General features: G+C 43.4%; 2 protein-coding genes and 1 long non-coding RNA gene across 7 annotated transcripts in view; 1 reads left to right on the top strand and 2 right to left on the bottom strand.

The window, feature by feature from the left end:
• Positions 1-9,826, bottom strand: part of CSNK1G3 (casein kinase 1 gamma 3) — a 146,917-nt gene extending 137,091 nt beyond the window's left edge. For 2 of the 4 annotated variants that reach the window (XM_050945866.1, XM_050945871.1), the window contains exon 1: positions 9,561-9,826. The gene's annotated coding sequence lies outside the window, so the exon portion shown is untranslated. Of the gene's footprint in view, positions 1-8,999; positions 9,304-9,364; positions 9,470-9,560 lie in introns of those variants that run through there. The other 2 variants (XM_050945867.1, XM_050945868.1) reach the window with 2 other exon arrangements.
• A 417-nt stretch (positions 9,827-10,243) lies between these two features.
• LOC127047622 (uncharacterized) lies at positions 10,244-15,410 on the top strand. Its single transcript, XR_007773422.1, has 2 exons — positions 10,244-13,802; positions 14,817-15,410. It is a non-coding gene; the product is annotated as an uncharacterized LOC127047622 (long non-coding RNA).
• A 47-nt stretch (positions 15,411-15,457) lies between these two features.
• Positions 15,458-19,514, bottom strand: LOC127047550 (uncharacterized). 2 transcript variants are annotated; one of them, XM_050945953.1, is made up of 3 exons: positions 19,418-19,514; positions 17,704-17,821; positions 15,458-16,751 (listed from the first exon to the last, which is right to left on the bottom strand). In XM_050945953.1, exon 3 carries the CDS (start codon positions 16,427-16,429, stop codon positions 15,527-15,529), a length of 903 nt encoding a protein of 300 aa, XP_050801910.1. In that variant the 5' UTR covers positions 16,430-16,751; positions 17,704-17,821; positions 19,418-19,514; the 3' UTR covers positions 15,458-15,526. The 2 variants fall into 2 exon arrangements, with proteins under 2 accessions (XP_050801910.1, XP_050801911.1); XM_050945954.1 differs by lacking the exon at positions 19,418-19,514 and having other exon boundaries at positions 17,704-17,883.
• Positions 19,515-20,800: the final 1,286 nt, after the last annotated feature.

The raw sequence follows: 20,800 nt of genomic DNA, 5'->3' as shown, positions 1-20,800 counted from the left end.
AAGACCCCTGCAAGGGAATAGAACTATCCAACTACCGGCCAATAACCTGCCTCCCCACAACATGGAAAATCCTATCAGGTATCATAGCCGCCAAGCTACAGGACCATATGGGCCAGTACATGAGCACAGCTCAGAAGGGCATTGGGAACAACACCAGAGGCTCAAAACACCAGTTGCTCGTAGATAGAGCAGTCACCCAAGACTCAAGGTCTAGACAGACCAATCTGAGCACAGCCTGGATTGATTACAGGAAAGCCTACGACTCAATGCCGCACACGTGGATCTGTGAATGTCTGCTGCTATACAAAGTCAATAGGATACTAAGGACCTTCCTCAAGAACTCAATGGGACTATGGAAGACAACACTGGAAATCAATTCAAGGCAGCTTGCACAAGTGGCCATCAAGTGCGGTATATACCAAGGTGATGCACTGTCTCCACTGCTGTTCTGCATAGGCTTAAACCCCCTCAGCCAGATAATTACAAGGAGTGGATATGGGTATGGGTTTAGGAGTGGAACTACCATCAGCCACCTCCTCTACATGGATGACATCAAGCTGTATGCTAAGAATGAACGAGACATCGACTCGCTAATCCACCTGACGCGGATTTACAGTGAGGATATCGGGATGTCATTCGGACTGGAGAAGTGTGGCCGGATGGTAGTGAAGAGAGGGAAGGTAGTCAAGACTGATGGGGTAGAACTACCAGCGGGCCACATAGCAGACATACAGACCAGCTACAAGTACCTTGGCGTCCCACAGTCACATGGAAACCACGATGAGGAGGCAAGGAAGACAGCAACATCCAAGTATCATCAAAGGATAAGACAGGTCCTGAAGAGCCAGCTCAGTGGGAAAAACAAGATCCACGCCATTAACATATACGCCCTGCCGGTTATCAGATACTCTGCCGGTATAGTGAGCTGGCCAAAGGAGGACATGGAGGCTGCCGATGTGAAGACCCGGAAGCTCCTCACAATGCACGGAGGTTTCCACTGCAAGTCCAACACCCAGAGACTGTATACCAGCCGAAAAGAAGGCGGGCGGGGCTTGGCGAGCGTCAAAGCCACTGTCCTGGACGAAACCCGAAGCATCCAGGAGTACATCAGTAAGATGGCCCCCAAAGATGAGCTGCTGAGAGAATGCCTGAGGCAGCAGCAGACATGGGAGGAAGACCAAGCAGAAGAAGTGCCATGGCAAGACAAGATCCTGTATGGGATGTACCATCGACAGATATCTGAGGTGGCTGACATTGGGAAATCCTACCAGTGGCTAGAAAGGGCTGGACTAAAAGACAGCACTGAGGCACTGATCATAGCAGCACAGGAACAGGCACTGAGCACCAAATCCATTGAAGCAGGGGTCTACCATATTAGAGAGGACCCAAGGTGCAGACTGTGCAGAGAGGCCTCAGAGACAGTCCAACACATAGTGGCAGGATGTAAGATGCAGGCAGGAACAGCATACACTGAATGGCACAACCAAGTGGCTGGCATTGTGTACAGGAACATCTGCACAGCGTATGGGCTAGATCCTCGCAAGACCAGATGGGAGATTCCACAGAAGGTTGTGGAGAATATCAGGGCTAAGATTCTGTGGGACATCCAGATCCAGACGGACAAGCAGGTACTGGCCAATCAACCAGACATCGTGGTAATAGATAAGGACCAGAAGACAGCAATGGTGATAGATATAGCAGTGCCAAGTGACAGCAACATCAGGAAGAAGGAGTATGAGAAGCTGCAGAAGTACCAGGGCCTGAAAGAGGAACTAGAGAGGATGTGGAAAGTGAAGGCCAAAGTGGTCCCAGTGGTGGTAGGAGCACTCGGGGCTGTGACTCCTAAGCTGGGTGAGTGGCTCCAACAGATCCCAGGAACAACATCAGAGCTCTCTGTCCAGAAGAGTGCAGTGCTAGGAACAGCTAAGATACTGCGCAGAACCCTCAAACTCCCAGGCCTCTGGTAGAGGACCCGAGTTTGAGGAAGACACATATCACCCATAGGAGTGAGAGAGGGGAAAAATAGGAGACATGTTGTTTTCAAAGGACAGAGTCCCTCCTCTCAATTCCAGTGCTCAGTGCCCCAAAGGTCTTCAACACCCTGGAAGCAGTTGCAGAAAATGTATTGCTTAGCTCTAGAACCCTGGACCGGGGCATGCTCAATGTATATTGCATCTTTAGAGAATTTAGCTGCCAAACTCTAACAAGCCTCTACTAAGCATGTGTACAAGTAGCAATATTCTTAAAACTCATCCAAATGTGGGTGGATTTTCACGACATACTAAAAGGCACCTCCTAAACTTGGGCCTTTCCATGTTAAGTTTCCAGTCCCTGCTTCATAGCAGGGACGTGCTAGAACTTCTCAATAAAACTGACGAGAGATGTTTTTTAAATATTGGAAGAACCATGTACTTTTCCCTAATCTCACTCTCAGAGATAGCTGAATTTGATTTCGCTGAAATTCCAAAAATCAGCCAGACACCTGACATGGAAAGTTTAAGTCGAAACAGACAAAGCAACTGAAAACGGGCACTGACAATGAAAATTGTTAGGCGATCTTAACTATAGGCATTGCTGCTGTGCCTACAACGAAAGGACCAGCACAAAAAATGTGACTGATACACAACATTACAGGAAAAAAGCTGACAGAGTAAACTTCAAGTGAACTATAATTATCAGTTTCTGATTATGTCAAACAAGCAGCATGAAAATCAAATGGATCTTGACATTATTAGAATCTCCAAGATGCGTTATCAATCATAGCTTACCTATTTTAATTATGTACATACTATCAACAGCACTAACTCCTTTGCTGAACATCCCAATTGCTATCACAGACTTCCACTCTTGCAGCTGTGACCCAAGACCTTGCAATACTCACTTAAAACACTTCTCTATTATATCCTATTTGCATCAGAATGTCACACTTTGCAGTAACTCCTACATTTAAATTTATTTATATTAAAACATTATGGAAAATAAACTTAATTAACTTTAGTAAAACAGTAAAATGTAAAAGGAATCACTGGCACCAAGTAAGCAAACCAGAAACCTGCTTTATTTTAGCCAATTAGTCACTCGATATATGAGAACCTTTTGAACATTCCATTTCAAAAGAACCCAGATATTACTGATAGTCCTCTACTGTTGAAATCAATTGAAATCTTTCCACTGACTTCAGTAGGTTTTCGATCAGGCCCTAAGACAAGCACACAAGTTCTTCGCTGAATCAGTGCCTAAAAGAGTTTTCTCGTGTTCTCTCCCTTAAGTGTTAAGAACTTATATTAAACTCAACTACAATAGTAAATATGAACTAAACCTTTTTTTATTATTATTACTAAACACTGCCAGTGTAAACACAAAGGACAAAATCCTGATCCCACTTAAAACAAAGGGAATTTTGCCACTGGCTTCAATAGGATCAGGATTTCACCCAGAATGTCCACTGATTTTAAGGAAAAACATGACACAAGTTTGAGCTTCGAAAACCAGTTACAACTTTGCACATTTCCTCTATGTCTGAGATTAAACAAACAAAAATTACACTTTGTCACATACTATATCCCCTTTTTTTGAAGTCAAATGCAACCTAACAGCTCAGAAGTAGAGGCTGAAAGTTTTTTAAGTTCCAAAAGGGTATCCCAAGTTACATTTTAAAAATGATAGCTAAGATATTTGTGTAAGTTAAAACTTACAAAAAAAAGCTTAGGAAGACAGACAATGTTAACCCTACATTGTTTTTACCTCATCTGTTTATGAATTATTTTATGTTTATTAGTATTATTTATTGTTATACTATACTTGTAAATCCAAGTTGTACTATTTATTATCAAAAGCCATAGACAGACAGATCTTAACCTATCAAGTCTGGAAACAAATACTAAATATAATTAGTGTTCAGGGTCCTTACACTCCACTGTGATACATGAGTTTCTAGCCATATCATCAGCTATCAGACCTCAGAGCTGCCAAAGGCCCCAGGATAGAATATTTCCAGAACTTAAAATCAGAGTAGTTGAAGGAGGAAATCTTACATTTGAAGGGAAAGGAAAAGGACTTTTTGCGTCAGATTAAAACCAAAAACTTACACCTGTTTGAAAGCTATTCAGAATATTAGTGACAAATAAGAATGTTTAGTGGTCAGTGCGTAGGCGAGGTAGTCAAAGGCACAAAATACACTACCATACAGGTTCAGCAATTTCTCAAATTTGGTGAGATCTGACGTGGATATCCTCAATATACATGGGGTGAAAAAAGTTATCATCATTTCAGCTTGTCGGCATCTTCATGTGTGACAGCACCATGATTCAGTTATTCAGGTCACCAAATGAGTACTCTATCACATGTTCTAGTTGTCATTTTTAAGGGTTTTATACAATTATTTAAAAAGCTATTGGTATAAAAAAATCCTTCATATTCTTCCACTGTAAAGTCAAGCTACCTTCATTACCACAAATTCACTGCACAGACCTCAAAGGAAAATTTTTACTAACAGCTTAAAAAACACCAAGTTACTTAAGAAGTTTTTCATACATAATGTTTTGATTTTATGAAGTGATATTTATTAACCTAAAAGACCAGGAGACAAGTGCCTTATACTCAGGCCCCAGTGCATTCCAACTGCAAAGATACAAAATTTACAACAGAATCTGCCTGTTCCTGAAGCAGATTCTAAGCTTTCATTTAAAACATTATTCTAACCCTTGCAGTCTTCCAAATATGAAGCACATGAAAACTGTTTCACAGTTGTATTCCTGAGCCTGCAGACAACCTGAGAAATGTAAATTGCCATCAATCACCTCCAGCTTCTAATTAAATTTCCTCCTTTTTCCCCAAATGTGGAACCCCCTCTATCACTCCCAATTTACTTTGGTTTGAGGCTCAACAAGTGCAAATCTGTGAAATACAACAGCTGTAAAAACTGAAAGGCTTAGAATGCTAGAAGTAAAACTGGTGGACAAAGGTTAATAGGCAAACAGTAGGAGAGGCAGTCACTGGCACATGAAAAAAAGCAGCTTTGTCACAAGAATCTAACTACAACATACTCAGTATGTGAATTTTAAAACAGTTACAATGTTCAAATATCCTCCCTGAAACCTATGCCATAAAGCTCACTGTGCTACTATCAACTGATGCACAGGTTCATGTAAAGACAATTCTCTGACTCATTATTCATCTGCTTTTATAAGGCTTCCTTTTGTTTCTATTCCTTTACAGTGAAGGCTCTCTCCTAAACACAGGGCAGCAAAATAACACTAGCAGCATCAGTGGCTAAATGCATGTGTTTTTTTTAAGGTACAATATTGAAGATAGATATTTATATACATCAAACAGCAGCTAGATCTGGAAAGTATCAAGTTATGAACACCACAGAAACGAAGGTTGTGCATAACTCTGAACAAAATGCTGTGCTTGTTCTTTCAAAAGTTTACAATTGAACACTGACTTAATATAGCTTTGAAACTTTACTATGTAGAAGAAAAATGCTGCTTTTAACCTTAATTTAAATCAAAATCATAGAAAGTTTCCTTGCCTTGTCAATTTTTTTTTAAATTTCCCTTTTTTATTAGTTTACATTTAACACAGTACTGTACTTGCTTTTTTGAAGGAGGGGGAGGTAGAAGTCTCTTCTGCTGTTTGACTGCATATTTCCAGTTCCAAATGAGGTGTGTGGTTGACAGGTCAGCTCATAACTAGTGTTAGTAACTCTGAGGTTCTACTGTACTTTATACTGAAGATGACTTTCATTACCCACTGGTAACTATGCTGCTACTTCTCAATTTCTTGTATTATAAAATTTAACATTCTCAAGATATATAATATGTATACTCTAAGCACATACATGTAGTAGCATCCTTTTTTAAAATTACCTGGTAAATGAATAAGTTTGCAAAAAAAAGTGTAATTATAGTGAAGACCTGTTTAAAAATAAATTCAATACATAAAGAGATAAAATGCTGTTCATCTGCTGTGGAAAGAAATTAATTAGGTAAATCAACAGATTTTATGCATATCAAAATTCAATACCTGTTAAAGGTTTTTTTGTGCAAAATATTTATCCATTTACTTTGCCAATACACTACTACATTTACCATTATAAAGATAGAAAACAGATGAGCCAAAAAAATCTGGCTCATCTGTGTTTTTGAGTACTCAGCTCATAGTATTGTACTATTCACTATTAAAGCATTTGTCAATAGACTGGAGAACGCTGAACTGAACTGATTTTGAGCTTCTGTAACAAAGAGGAACTAAGATTGTTGCAGTATTGTTGTCAGAGATTGGTGTTTCCATTTTCCAAATGAGGAAACAGATGCACTGAAGCTGGCTCAGACCAATGTAGAACCCATATATTCTGTCTACTAGCTCTGTACTTTAAACCACAAGCCTATCTTTCCAAACTGATTTCTTACTATCCTATTTCCACAGAACTAAGATTTAATAGAGCCATTCATTTTAACTGAAGGAGAAAATATGAATATATGTTTACTTAAGCTACCAATCCATTTACACACATGCTACAAATATGAACGTGGTAATTAGCTGAATATTTGCCTCAATTTTTCACATTTAATAATCTGGGGAAAGCCAACTGCATCTCTCTCTAAAATCACAAGTAAATCAATACTAGAACGTGAAAGATACATAGATACCTTAGACTGAATGAATTATCGATTGCTGGGAAACCACAAATGTACACCACAAGAGCAAGCAAAAGTGAGAGGTGCACTGATGGCAATGTACCATATATACTCGTTCATAAGATGAATATTTTTGGTAAAAGTGACACATCAAAGAGCGGCGGTCAGCTTATAAATGGGTCTATACCAACATTTGATGATTTTAAACTCCATGGAATCATTGAATTGAATATCTTGTACAGGGATCGGCAACCTTTGGCCCGCGGACCACCAGGGTAAGCACCTTGGCAGCCCAGGACGGTTTGTTTACCTGCCGCGTCTGCAGGTTCAGCTGATCGCAGCTGTCACTGGCTGTGGTTCGCCGCTCCAGGCCAACGGGGGCAGCGGAAAGCAGTGGCCAGCACATCCCTCAGCCCATGCCGCTTCCCGCCACCCACATTGGCCTGGAGCGGTGAACCGCGGCCAGTGGGAGCCACGATCAGCCGAACGTGGCAGATAAACAAACCGGCCTGGCCCGCCTGGGTGCTTACCCCAGTGGGCCACAGGCCAAAGGTTGCCAATCCCTGATCTAATACATTGTCATTTTGTTTACCTGGAGCGTCTGCAGGGATGGAGCCCCTCTGTGACCTGTTGCCACAGTGGTGCAGCTCCCACTGGCGGGGAACAGCAAACCACAGCCACAGGGGGCTGAGGGACTCCATGCCTGCAAGCGCTCCAAATAAACAAAACGTCCCAACCCACCAGCGGCTTACCCTGATGGGCCGGGAGGCAAACTTTCCCAATCCCTGAAATATAGGGTCAGCTTACAAAAGGGTCACACAGTTTTTGCTATTTTTATCAATTTTGGGGGGTCGGCTTATAAACCAACAGGCTAATGAACGTGTATATACGGTAACTATTAACATGCAAGACTCCCAGATTCATTGCTAACTCTGAGTTTCATCACGTAAATTTTTTTCTTCCCATGGTTTGTGGTCACTCTCATAACTGCAATACTTGCATTGTATCCCACTTCAAAATAACAGTTTAAAAAAAATCAAAGCTAAGTGATAAGAAATAGCTTTTTTTTTTTTTTTTTGGAGAAGTTCTAAAAAGGTCCTTTAAGTGGGAATGAACTACACTGTGCTATAACTTTTTTTCCCATTGAACACTACAGCTACCCCGCTACAGACAGACATTTAAAATTACTAAATGTTGCAACTGATCAGTATACTGTTTTTTAGCATTATTATTTCTGTAATTTGATAGATCTGGAAAATTTAGTAAGCAGCAACTACCTCCACTTCATTCTTCAACCTGGATGGTTTACCCTTCATAGCTGGATCCTAATAAAACACACATTAATGCTGTATGGCTCAAGACAAGAATTTTTTTAAACCAGGATATGATTCTTGAAAACAAATTTTGAGCTTTTTTTTTTTTTTTTTTAAGAAATACAAATAAAACAGTTTGACCCCAGAACACCTAGATATTACAAGTTGGTTACAAATATCCCTAGGATTACTTAATGCAGCTATTTTTAAAAAATAAAGATGGGTATGGCAACAATCTTATGTTTACAAATGCAAGTTTCCCCGATATGCACTTAAGAATTTTTTTATGTTTTGGTACCTTGTACTGGCAAGATTAGGAAAAAACACTAAACACATGACTCCTGCAAAAAGTTATTATGGGACAATCTAATAGATAGTGAATTTTGTGGGAGAAGTGTTAAGTTGTCATCAAAAACATGACCTGTAATTCTTCAGGATCAGGTAGGTCAAGTAGAAACTTGACTACTCACGAGTGTTTTCATCTTGGTCCAGCCCAAGAAACACTGACTCCCAAGACAAATATTTTTGAACACAGAACTCAAAGCATTAAAGCAGTACACTAGATCTGATGTATTCTGCTTTCTTATTCTTAAATGACCCTGAGTCATTTAAAAGGTGGTCACTTAGAAATTCAATTATTTATTTTTTTTAAATCAGTGAGTTAAAAACAATCAAGTTGACAGAACCCCTGTTTACTAAAGTTAATCGGGACTTTTTAAAACATCAACACTAGCTCACTTGGACTCGCTTTACTCAACAACCTATTTAACACAGTTCTATAGACAGAAAATATTGACCTATTCCCACAAAAACAGATCATTTCTTGGATATTATCAGTTATCAGTAGTATGCAATGAATGATTTAAGTAATGAAAGGAAAAAGTGAGTCAGTAATGCTTCTCCAGTTAGATGATTTAGAATGACTTTTGCAGCAAACAGTAAACAAAGCAAAAGAAGTAGTGAGGTCTGACCACCCGAAGCTGGGAAGGTTTACGCACAACACACGGCAGTGCCAGCAACAATAGCAATACACTCTCCCCAGCACCTTAAATCTGGATTCTGGTCTGTTGAGCCGTGTCCCTTCATGGATGAGATTAGACTCTCGATTCCCTTCTGGCTAAGGGAGTCAAGCCCAGATTCCCCACACACACACGCCTCTTCCACAAGGACAGATGTGTCTCGGTGTCATTACCACTCTCGTGTAAAAGGAGCAAACACGCACGTCCCCCAGACGAGCGAACACACACAAACACAACGCAGCAACACACTGGGGGTGCCCGTTGAGTCACAATCAGACGATCATGCCCTACTCCCTCCTACCCAGGAAGACAGGCAACCTCCCAGGGCCCCGGCCCGTAGACGCACGCCCCCCAGCCACACAATACACGCTCTCCACCCGGCCCCAGCTACCTCCTCGTCCTCAGCCTCCACCCGCCCCACCGAGGCGCTGCCCACGCCGAGCTTGTTTCCAAGCAAGCGCCTCACGTCACAGACACCGGGCGACTTCCCCGATCGCAGCCCACACGCTCCGAGCAGGGGAAGGGGGAGCGGCGCCGGCCTCCGGCGGCCGGGATGCGAATCACACCCCGGGGCAGAGGGCAGTTACCTCCCAGGCACTTGGGGCAAGAGACGCGGCCGCTGTTGGGGGCGGAGAGGAGCCGGCTCTGGAGCGCTTGCTCGGGCTGTCCGGACGGCGGCGAGTGCCCCCAGCACGGTGACCCCTTCAGATCCTGCCCGGCGCCCTCCCCGCCTGCGGTGCGAGCGGAAAAAATGGGGTCAGAGGGGGAGGGCGCAGCCCGAGAGGGGTTCCGAGTCAGAGGCAAACAGCGGCGGAAACCACCTCGGCGGTAGCGGCGGCCGGGACACACACACAGCGCACGCCCCTTCTCGCCCCGCCCCCGGCCAGCCACAGGAGGCGGGGCTAAGCGAGCCGGGGAGGAGGGGCAGGGCGCAGACTCCACCGCAGAAACAGGCCGAAGGAAAACAGGGGGCAGGGCGAAGGGAAGGAAAAGGGCGGGGGCACATGAGGCCACACTTGCAGGTGGGCGGGCCCTGAATGACACGAGAAAGGAGGGGAAATATGATTGGAGAAAGGAGGGAAACCACTGTCTCGGGAGCCACCCCTTTTCCAAGACTCACTTTTCCAATAGAGAGCGACAGGCCTCTCAGCCAATCTGCTAAGAGACCGGGGGAACTGGGAACAAGCCAATAAGAAGCGTTGGGTGACTCGTGTGATCGCATCCTTAATCGTTTCAGTAACACGTGGGGTCTGTAGTGTAAGCAGGGATCCTCGCCCCGTTCCTTGGAGCGGCGACTCAGCTGCCCACACCTTGCAGGGAGGCCCCTCTGGCAGGAGAGCGTCATTTGCGCCAGTGCCGGCAGCGGACACTCTCGTCCCGCTGCAGTCCCGGCACCTTCTGCAAGTAGGGTGACCAGACAGCAAGATGTGAAAAATTGGAATGGGGGGTAATAGAAGCCTAAAAAAGACCAAAAAATGGGACATCTGGTCACTCTATCTGCAAGAGACTTGCAACGAGGTGTCCCGTGAAAAACCTGCGGTTCCAACCAGTGGGTTGCAAAGGTCAGTCTGCTAATGTGACCTCCTAAAGGAAAATAAGCAGTCCCAGTGAGGTGTGGCAGAACAGCCATGTCGGGTCTGCCCAATGGACCTCTGGGTCAGTAGCTGCTCTTCGACTTGGGTCAGTGCCTGAAGCCTCACAGGGAATGACCAGAAACGGTCTAGCAGTGAGCTATCCCCTGTCATCCAGTCCCAGCTTCTGGCAGTCAGGTTTAGGGACACCCAGGGGCATGGGATTGTTTTTCTAGTTGTCTTGGTTATTAGCTATTGATGCACCTATATATGCTCCCTGAATTTATCTACTTCTTTTTTTGAACCCACTTAAACTTTTGGCCTTCACAACATTTCTTCGCCACCAGTTCCACAGGCTGACTGTGTGTTGTGTCAAGTACTTCCTTGTGTTGGTTTAATCTGCTATTAATTTCATCATGTGACCCCCTGTGTTATGTGACAGTGAAAGTAGCACTTCCCTATCCACTTTCTCCATATAGTTAATGATTTTATAGGTCTCTGTTATATCACCCTTAGTCATCTCTTTTCTAAGATGAACAGTGCAAACTCTTTGTAATCTTTCTTCCACAGGAAGCTGTTCCACCCCGCATCATTTTAGTTGCCCCTCTCAGTACTTTTTCCAATTCTATCATCTTTTATTTGAGATTAGTGATCAGAATTGCACACAGTATTCAAGGTGTTGGCCTATCATCGATTTATATAATGCATAATATTTTCAGTCTTATCTATCCTTTTCCTAATGATTCCTAACATTTAAGTTTTTTTAATGCTGCTGCAATTGAGCAGAGGTTTTCAGAGAACTAGCCACACTAACTTCAAGATCTCTTTGTTGAGTGGTAACACTGAATTTTGACTCCTTCATTTCATATGTATAGCAAGGATTGCTTTCCAATGTGCATTACTTTGCATTTATCAACATTGAATTTCATCTGCCATTTTGTTGCTAGTCACCCAGTTTTGTGAACTCCCTTTGTAAGTCTTCATGGTCAGATTTGGACTTAATGGTCTTAAGTAATTTTGTATTGTTTAGTATCAGAGGGGTAGCCGTGTTAGTCTGGATCTGCAAAAGCAGGTATATATATGCAGGCAAGCTAGAGATAACTTATCTCTAGCTTGCCTGCATATATATACCTGCCCCTGGAAATTTCCACCACATGCATCTGACGAAGTGGGTATTCACCCACGAAAGCTCATGCTCCAAAACGTCTGTTAGGCTATAAGGTGCCACAGGCCTCTTTGCTGCTTTTGTATTGTTTATAGACTTTACCACCTCATTGTTTGCCCCCTTTTTCACCTGTTTATGAATATGTTGAACACCACCAATCCCAGGATAGATCCGTGGGGGACCCTTTTATTTACATCTCTTCATTGTGAAAACTGATCATTTATTCCTACCCTTTGTTTCCTATTTTTTTTAACCATTTACTGATCCATGAGAGGACCTTCCCTCTTATGCCATGATGGCTTATTTTGCTGAAAAGCCTTTGGAGAGGGACCTTGTCAAAGGCCTTCGGAAAATCCACATACACTATATCCGTTGGATCACTCTTGTCCACAAATTTGTTGAGCCCCTCAAAGCATTCTAATAAATAGGTGAGGCATGATTTCCCTTTACCAAAGTGTTGATTTTTCCCCAATAAATCGTGTTCATCTATTTGTCTGATCATTCTGTTCCTAATTTCAAACCAATATGCCTGGTTCTGAAGTTAGGTATACCAGCCTGTAATTGCCAGGATTGCTTCTGGAGCCTTTTTTTAAAATTGGCATTACAGTAGCAATCCTCCAGTCACCTGGTACAGAAACTGATTTAAGCGATAAGCTACTTACCACAGTTAATTTGCAATATCATATCTGAGTGCCTTCCGAACTCTTGGGAGAATATCATCTTGTCCAGGTGACTTATTCCTGTATAATTTATCAAAACCACCTCTACTGACACCTCAGTCTGGGACAATTCCTCAGATTTCTCACCTAAAAAATGGCTCAGGTGTAGGAATCTCCCTCACATCCTCTGCAGTGAAGATTGCTGCAAAGAATTTTAGCTTCTCCACAACAGATTTGTCTTCCTTGAGTGCTTACTTGAATCAGCCCCACTGATTGTTTGGTAGGTTTCCTGCTCCTACTGTATTTAAAAAAAAAATAATAATAATAATCTGTTTGCCTGTATGTCTTTTGCTAGTTGGTCTTTAAATTCTATTTCGAGCCTGCTTAGTTATACTTTTACACTTGACTTGCCAGAGTTTATACTCCTATTTTCTTCCATAGGATTTTACTTCAGTTTTTAAAGGATGTCTTTGTCTCTACTTCTTTTACACTGTTGTTCACCTAGGCCTGGTCTACACTACGCGTTTAAACCGATTTTAGCAGCGTTAAACCGATTTAACGCTGTACTCGTCCACACAACGAGGCCCTTTATATCGATATAAAGGGCTCTTTAAATCGGTTTCTGTACTTCTCCCCAGCGAGAGGAGTAGTGCTGAAATCGGTATTACCATATCGGATTAGGGTTAGTGTGGCCGCGAATCGATGGTATTGGCCTCCGGCCGGTATCCCACAGTGCACCACTATGACCGCTCTGGACAGCAATCTGAACTTGGATGCACTGACCAGGTATACAGGAAAAGCCCCGCGAAATTTTGAATTTCCTTTTCTGTTTGGCCAGCATGGAGCTCTGATCGGCACAGGTGACCAGGCAGAGCTCATCAGCACAGGTAACAATGCAGTCTCCTGAGAATAGAAAAAGAGCTCCAGCATGGACCGCGCGGGAGGTACTGGATCTGATCGCTGTATGGGGAGAGGATTCTGTGCTAACAGAACTCCGTTCCAAAAGACGAAATGAAAAAATATTTGAAAAAATTTCCAAGGCTATGCTGGAGAAAGGCCACACCAGGGACTCAGTGCAGTGCAGAGTGAAAGTTAAGGAGCTCAGACAAGCCTACTAGAAAACCAAAGATGCAAATGGAAGGTCCGGGGCAGGTCCGAAAACATGCCGCTTCTATGCTGAGCTGCATGCAATTCTAGGGGGGTGTGCCACCAGTATCCCACCCCTGTCCGTGGATTCTGAGGTGGGGGTTGTAATCTCAGCCATGGCTGAGGATTCTGTGGGCAGGGAAGATGACGAGGAGGAAGAGGAGGACGACCTTGCAGAGAGCACACAGCACTCTGTCAGCCCCAACAGCCAGGAGCTTTTTCTCACCCAGATGGAATTACCCTCCCAAGCCACTAGCCCAGACAGTGAAGCCATGGAAGCGACCTCTGGTGAGTGTACCTTTGTAAATATAAAACATGGTTTAAAAGCAAGCGTTTAATGATTGATTTGCTCTGAGGACTTGGGATGCATTCGCGGCCAGTACAGTTATTGGAAAAGTTTGTTAACATGTCTGGGGAAGAAGCGGAAATCCTCCAGGGACATCTCCATGAAGCGCTCCTGGAGGTACTCCAAAAGCCTTTGCAGAAGGTTTCTGGGCAAGGCAGCCTTATTCCATCCACCATGGTAGGACACTTTACCACGCCATGCATGTAGCAAGTAATCAGGTATCATTGCATGACAAAGCATAGCTGTGTATGGTCCCGGTGATTGCTGGCATTCAAGAAACATCCGTTCCTTATCTCGCTGTGTTATCCTCAGGAGACTGATATCATTCATGGTAACCTGGCTGAAATTCAGGAATTTAAGTAAGGGGACAGAAATGGCCATGCCTACTGGGCTGTTTGCCTGTTGCTTAAAAGAAATCCTTCCTTGCATGTAGCCAAGCTGGGGGAGAGGAGGAGGGGAATAGCGCTGAGCTTTTTCACGTTTGGCTATCAGAGATCTTCCCTGCTACCAGCCACGCAGTGGGGGGGGGTGATTAGCAGTGATCTTCCATGATACCAGCCATGCAGTGGGGGGGAGGGGTAAAGCGATCATCCCACAGAATTGGAGGTGGGGGTGGCTTCTGCTGCTGCATGTTAACAGGAAAGCAGCATCACTGAATGGGATTTGCTTGGTATTTGGGAAAGGAAGGCACTGTGTATATGAAGGCTGCAGAAGCCGAAAGACAATAGCTTACCATGGCCGCATGCAAGCTGAATTCTGATGCCCGGGCCTGCGTCTGTGAGATCCGTATCACCAGAGCCACAGGCACTCAATATTAAGATGCAAAATGCGACCTTGTAGTGAAATCACATGTGCTATGTAAGGTGAATAGTGTTCACTGTGAAAGAGTATAACCATTGTTCTGTAAAATGTATCTTTTTAAATACTTCTCTCCCTTTTTTCCCTCCCTCATGCAGCTGCAAATTTTTCAAGCCTCCCTACTGCATCCCAAAGGCTATCTCAGATAAGGCGGAGGAAAAAAAAGACATGAGACGAAATGTTCTCAGAAATCATGGAAGTGACCCGCAATGAAAGAGCTCATCTGAATGAGTGGAAGGACGTGGTATCAAATTACAGGAAAGATGCCAGTGAACGTGAGGACAGGAGGGACGCTCAAGAAGAGAGGTGTAGGCAGGAAGATCAGCGGTGGCGGGATGCAATGCTTGGGCTGCTGCGTGATCAAACTGATATCCTCCGACATCTGGTGGAGCTTCAGGAAGAGCAGCACGGTCACAGAGTGCCACTGCAGCCTCTGTGTAACCACCCTCACTGTGCACCATGTTCCATATCTTCCTCACCCAGACGTGTAAGAACGCGTGGGGGAAGGCTTCGTGCACCCGCCCACTCCACCCCCGTGGATAGCCCAACCAAAAGGCTATCATTACATTGAAATGTTTTTAGTGGCCTTTTCCTTCCCTCCTATCCTCCTCCCAAACCACACCCGGGATACCTTGTAAGTTCTCTCCCTCTTTTTATAATGACTTTTTAATAAAGAATGCATGATTTTTAAACGATGGTGACTTTATTTCCTTAAGCAAGCTGTAATCGAACGGGGAGGGTGGGTTGCTTACAGGGAATGAGTCAATCAAGGGAGGGGCGGTTCATCAAGGGGAAACAAACACGACAGTCACACCATACCCTGGCCCGTGATGAAACTGGTTTTCAAAGCTTCTCTGATGCGCACCACTTCGTGATGTGCTCTTCTAATCGCCCTGGTGTCTGGCTGCATGTAATCAGCAGCCAGGTGATTTGCCTCAGCCTCCCACCCCGCCAGAAAGGTCTCCCCCTTACTCTTACAGAGATTGTGGAGCACACAGCAAGCAGCAATAACAAAGGGGACATTGGTTTGGCCGAGATCTGAGAGAGTCAGTAATGTGCGCCAGCACGTCTTTAAACAGCCAAATGCACGTTCTACCACCATTCTACACTTGCTCAGCCTGTAGTTGTACAGCTCCTGACTACGGTCCAGGCTGCTTGTGTATGGCTTCATGAGCCATGGCATCAAGGGGTAGGCTGGGTCACCCAGGATAACTATAGGCATTTCAACATCCCCAACTGTTATTTTCTGGTCTGGGAAGTAATTCCCTTGCTGCAGCCGTTTAAACAGAGTAGTGTGCCTGAAGACGCAAGTGTCATGAACCCTTCCTGGCCATCCCACGTGGATGTTGGTGAAACATCCCTTGTGATCCACCAGTGCTTGCAGCACCATTGAAAAGTACCCCTTGCAGTTTACATACTGGGTGCCCTGGTGCTCTAGTGCCAAGGTAGGGATATGGGTTCCATCTATCGCCCCCCCACAGTTAGGGAATCCCATTGCAGCAAAGCCATCCACTATGACCTGCACATTTCCCAGAGTCACAACCTTTCGTAGCAGCAGCTTAATGATTGCTTTGGCTACTTGCATCACAGCAGCCCCCACAGTAGATTTGCCCACTCCAAATTGATTCCCGACTGACCGGTAGCTGTCTGGCGTTGCAAGCTTCCAGAGGGCTATTGCCACTTGCTTCTCCACTGTGAGGGCTGCTCTCATCTTGGTATTATGGCATTTCAGGGCAGGGGAAAGCAAGTCAAAGTTCCATGAAAGTGCCCTTACGCATGTGAAAGTTTCGCAGCCACTGCGAATCGTCCCACACCTGGAAAACTATGCGGTCCTACCAGTCTGTGCTTGTTTCCCGGGCCCAAAATCAGCGTTCAATGGCTAGAACCTGCCCCATTACCAGCAGGATCTCCAAAGTGCAGGGGCCCGCGGTTTGAGATAATTCTGTGTCCATGTCCACATCATTCTCGTTGCCGCGCTACTATAGCCGCCGCCTCCTCCTCGCCTGGCTTTGCAGGCCCCGGTTCAGCATAGACTGCATGAGAATGCGCGAGGTGTTTACAACATCCACAATTGCGGTATTGATCTGAGCAGGGTCCATACTTGCTGTGCTATGGCGTTTGCAGAGTTCACCCAGGAAAAACGGCACGAAATGGTTGTCCACTGCTTTCACGGAGGGAGGGGTGAGGCTGTACCCAGAACCACCCACGACACTGTTTTTGCCCCATCAGGCACTGGGCTGTCAACCCAGAATTCCAAGGGGCAAGGGAGACTGCGGGAACTATGGGATAGCTACAGGATAGCTACCCACAGTGAAACACTCCAGAAATTGACGCTAGCCTCGTACCATGGACGCACACTGCCGAAATAATGTGCTTAGTGTGGCCGCGTGCACTCGACTTTATACAATCTGTTTTACAAAACCAGTTTATGTAAAATCGGAATAATCCCGTAGTGTAGACGTACCCTTAGTGAGACTGAGCTACTGGGGAGATGAAGGTGGTGCAAAACAGAGCACCACAAGAGTTCAAGAGGACAGAATCTATACTTCATTCCTTCCTGATTAAGTAAGACCTTTAAGAAATTCCACCTGACTGACCCTCAGAATTATCAGTAGGGGAATAGCGGTGAATGAGATCCAATAAAACATTGGATCAAAAAGGTCAGGAAGGAGGAGTCTAGTTAGGCTAAGCATCAGAGTGACTCAGTCCCACTAGACACCACTTTAGTGCTGTGGAGTAAAGGGCCATCACCATTCCTCTGGAGCCCCAAAAATTTAACTCCAGACAGCACTAAGGCAGCATTGGTGCTGAGGATGACACAGACTTCTCCCTTTGAGAGAGAAAAATCACATTTCTTCCCATCTTGGTACAAAATTCTCAATTGTGAAACATACTGACTACTCTGTAGAAGGTGAGTGCGTGAAGCTAACCTCAATGTCACTGAGTCTCATTCATTCATATGCATGGGGAATCTTCCCCTATTACCTTGTTGAGCAGAGATTCTTCCTTGGAATGGCTTTTTTCCATGAAATCCAAAGGTTTCCTTCCTCACCATCTCAGATGGGGACTCTGGAGTCACAGAAGTAGAGCTGATTGAAGAGTGCTGTGTACAAAAAGTTTTACAGCTGAAAAATACAATTTCATCAAAACAGCTCAGTACTTCAAGAGTGCATATGTACAGCTGCAATGGCTATACAGTCAGAGTTCTGTCCAAGACAAACTTTTAACTATAGACTTATGGGGAATTGGTCAACCTTTGGGTTGACCAGCAGGTATCCATCCCAGTCCCTCAAATAAAATAAAGTTCCGTTGAGAAGAAAGGAACTAGTTCTGTCATGAGCAAATAAAAGTCTTGCTTCAGTCCGACTCTGAGTTTATTGGGAAGAATCTTTCCTCAAATTCTTTATCAATTCCCAATCATACATGAACAAATTCTTACAGAATTACTGAAGTTACTGATATCCACACACTGCTTTTCTGAACAGGTTGTTGAACTCAACTTTCATAAATCTGAGTTTTGAAGGCAAGAGCTGTAGATTTCTAACAAAAATGCAAGGTATTTCACTACTCTTTACTTTGGCCCAATAGTTCACTTAATCAGTAATACAGTAAAACCTGTAATTCTAGAATGCAGTCAGGTGTCAGTCAGTGAAGGAACAGGAGACAGAGTGGCAAAGTTGTATAGTTCTTCACTTGTCTTAATCTGATAAAAAAAATAAATCAGTGGTTTGTGACATAAAATTGAATGAAACTGTTTACTGGTTACAGTGGAAGAAGTGGATCACTGCTCCATGTAGAATGTGTATACACCCTAAATCATTAAGAACACACAGACATACCATACATCAAGTATAAAATAGAGAAGATGTCATTGCTTGATTTTCATAACTCTGAACAACATTCATGCATGCTTATCAAAAGTGAAGCAAAGTACTTCAAGAGTTAAATTCCCAGTCTGCCAATTATTGCCTTCATGGCTTTTCAATGTTTTGAAAATATCTTGTGCATACAGTAATATGGCAGTTTGTCAGTATTACAAGTCCCTTAATTTTGCAAAGATTTTATTTTATGAAGTGTTTTATCACAAAGTTGACAAGCACCAGAAGTGTAATTCCCCACCAGGACCTTCAACTGCTAAGTTTCTTTATTCATTGTTTTGCACTCGGGAGTCTTCAGCTGCAGTTGCCAGAGGGTTATAAAGTGTCTTAGCTTTTGTGCTTTGTTCATATGTTAAAATATAATTGTTAAATATTTTTTATTTCAATACTGCTTTTTGGAAGAGTCTCTATTAATCTGATTGCAAAATGCATTAAACATCTAATATAAAGAAACATTTATAACAAAATTAAACAATCTAATATTTGTACAGATTTTCACTTTGCACCTTCGCATATATTCATACTCTTGGCACCTGCTTGATGTAATAGATACATACAGGGTTTATGATCAGGAATACAAAAGGTATTTCAGGCTACTCTGCAGTGTTTCCATTTGCCTTTATAACAGCCTGGAAGGAGGATGTTAAGTTTAACCATTCACTCTATTACCCTGGATCTTGGAATTCTCCTCATCCACTCACCTCTTGTTTCCCTATTGATTAAATCAACTGTAGCGACCACTAACGATGCTTGCATTCTGCTACAGAGAAGGAGTATGTGAAAAGCACCACAAAAGTATATTAACAAAGCAACTTACATACCAAACTTCACATTATCCAGCCATTCTTTCCACTGCTATTCCTCAAAGATTCCACCCACAGGATCTCCTAACCATTACCCATATAGGTAATATGAACAGCCAAGCACTAGCAGGGAAGTTCAGGAAAAAAACAAAAACCTTACACTTTTTCAGCTCCTTCGTGTAGGCACCTCCCCCTCACTCATATCAACCCCTTAAGTGCTCTTGCTCTTTCCCATATGGCAGATGGCCTCAAATATTTTCCAGAGGAAATCTCATTGGCTCTCTTCTACTCCCACCTCTACCTGCCTTCTCTCTGCTCCCAGTAAAGATTCTCCAGCCGAGGGATGGAGCAAAATGTTCCATAATGCTAGGGTGACAAGACAGCAAGTGTGAAAAATCAGGACAGGGGGTGAGGGATAATAGGAGCCTATATAAGAAAAAGCCCAAAAAATCTGGACTGTCCCTATAAAATCGGGACATCTGGTCACCCTACATAATGCTAAGGTGTGCTGAATATGGCTAGGAGCTCTTTGTCAAATACAACAGGAGGGAAATCTGAGAAAAATGGGTTTAGGGAGAAAAATATTGAACTGGATTGCTAAGAATATCACAACAGAATTCTTCCTCTAAAGTACTGATTATTTTTTCATTTAGCATGATAACAAGAATATGTTGCGATTCATTTTTTGTATTGCAGTAGCATTCAGAGGCTCCAAGCCACAATGTGCTAGGCACTGTGCAAACATAGGACTACACTCTGTCTCTGCACTGAGGATACAGGGGGGAGTTACATCCATAATGAGATAAATATTGTTCTAATGGGTTTGCAAAACTACTGTCTAATTCAGAGTATATTCAGATTCAGGATTCCTCTGATTTGCTCATCCAACTGTAATTATACTATTATACTCATTTTTGAAGTCTTCTGAGGGAGCTTCTTCTGTTTCACAGGCTGTAAATCAGGATGGAATCTAGCCCCAAGAGTGAGTCCTGCTGCCAGCCTGCCTTCAAAGAGAAGAATTAACTGACTTTAATTATGTTAATGTCTACTCTAGTAATTACGAGGAGCTTCTTTAACATTCCTTCCTTCTTCCATACAAGTTAGAATAGGTCTAAGTTTATTTTGTCTACTTACATTTAGTCTAAAAGAAATGCCAACCCAAAGAATCTAAAGAAATCTATGACTTTCAGACATGAATGTTCACCATGATTTCAGGAAGCATGTTACACAAAGACTCAGGGCCTATCCAGTCTAGAATCATGGAAACTGTCTTCAACCCAGGACTTTTCAGGAAAGGTCTCATTCCAATCAAGCAACAGGGGTCTCTTAGATTGCCAGGCAGAGCATGAGGAATGAGATTATAATTTTTCTGCTCCCTTAAATAAAGAGAATGAGGTTAAT

Source organism: Gopherus flavomarginatus, chromosome 3 (assembly GCF_025201925.1).
Source record: "Gopherus flavomarginatus isolate rGopFla2 chromosome 3, rGopFla2.mat.asm, whole genome shotgun sequence".
In the NCBI taxonomy this organism is placed as follows: Eukaryota; Metazoa; Chordata; order Testudines; family Testudinidae; genus Gopherus; species Gopherus flavomarginatus.
The sequence above is the reverse complement of the archived record's forward strand: the minus strand, read 5'-3'. Positions and strand labels throughout refer to the sequence as shown.

Bases quoted from the DNA above. Each gene is read 5' to 3' on its own strand.
- LOC127047550 (XM_050945953.1), bottom strand. From the start codon at position 16,429: ATGAGAGCAGCCCTCACAGTGGAGAAGCAAGTGGCAATAGCCCTCTGG.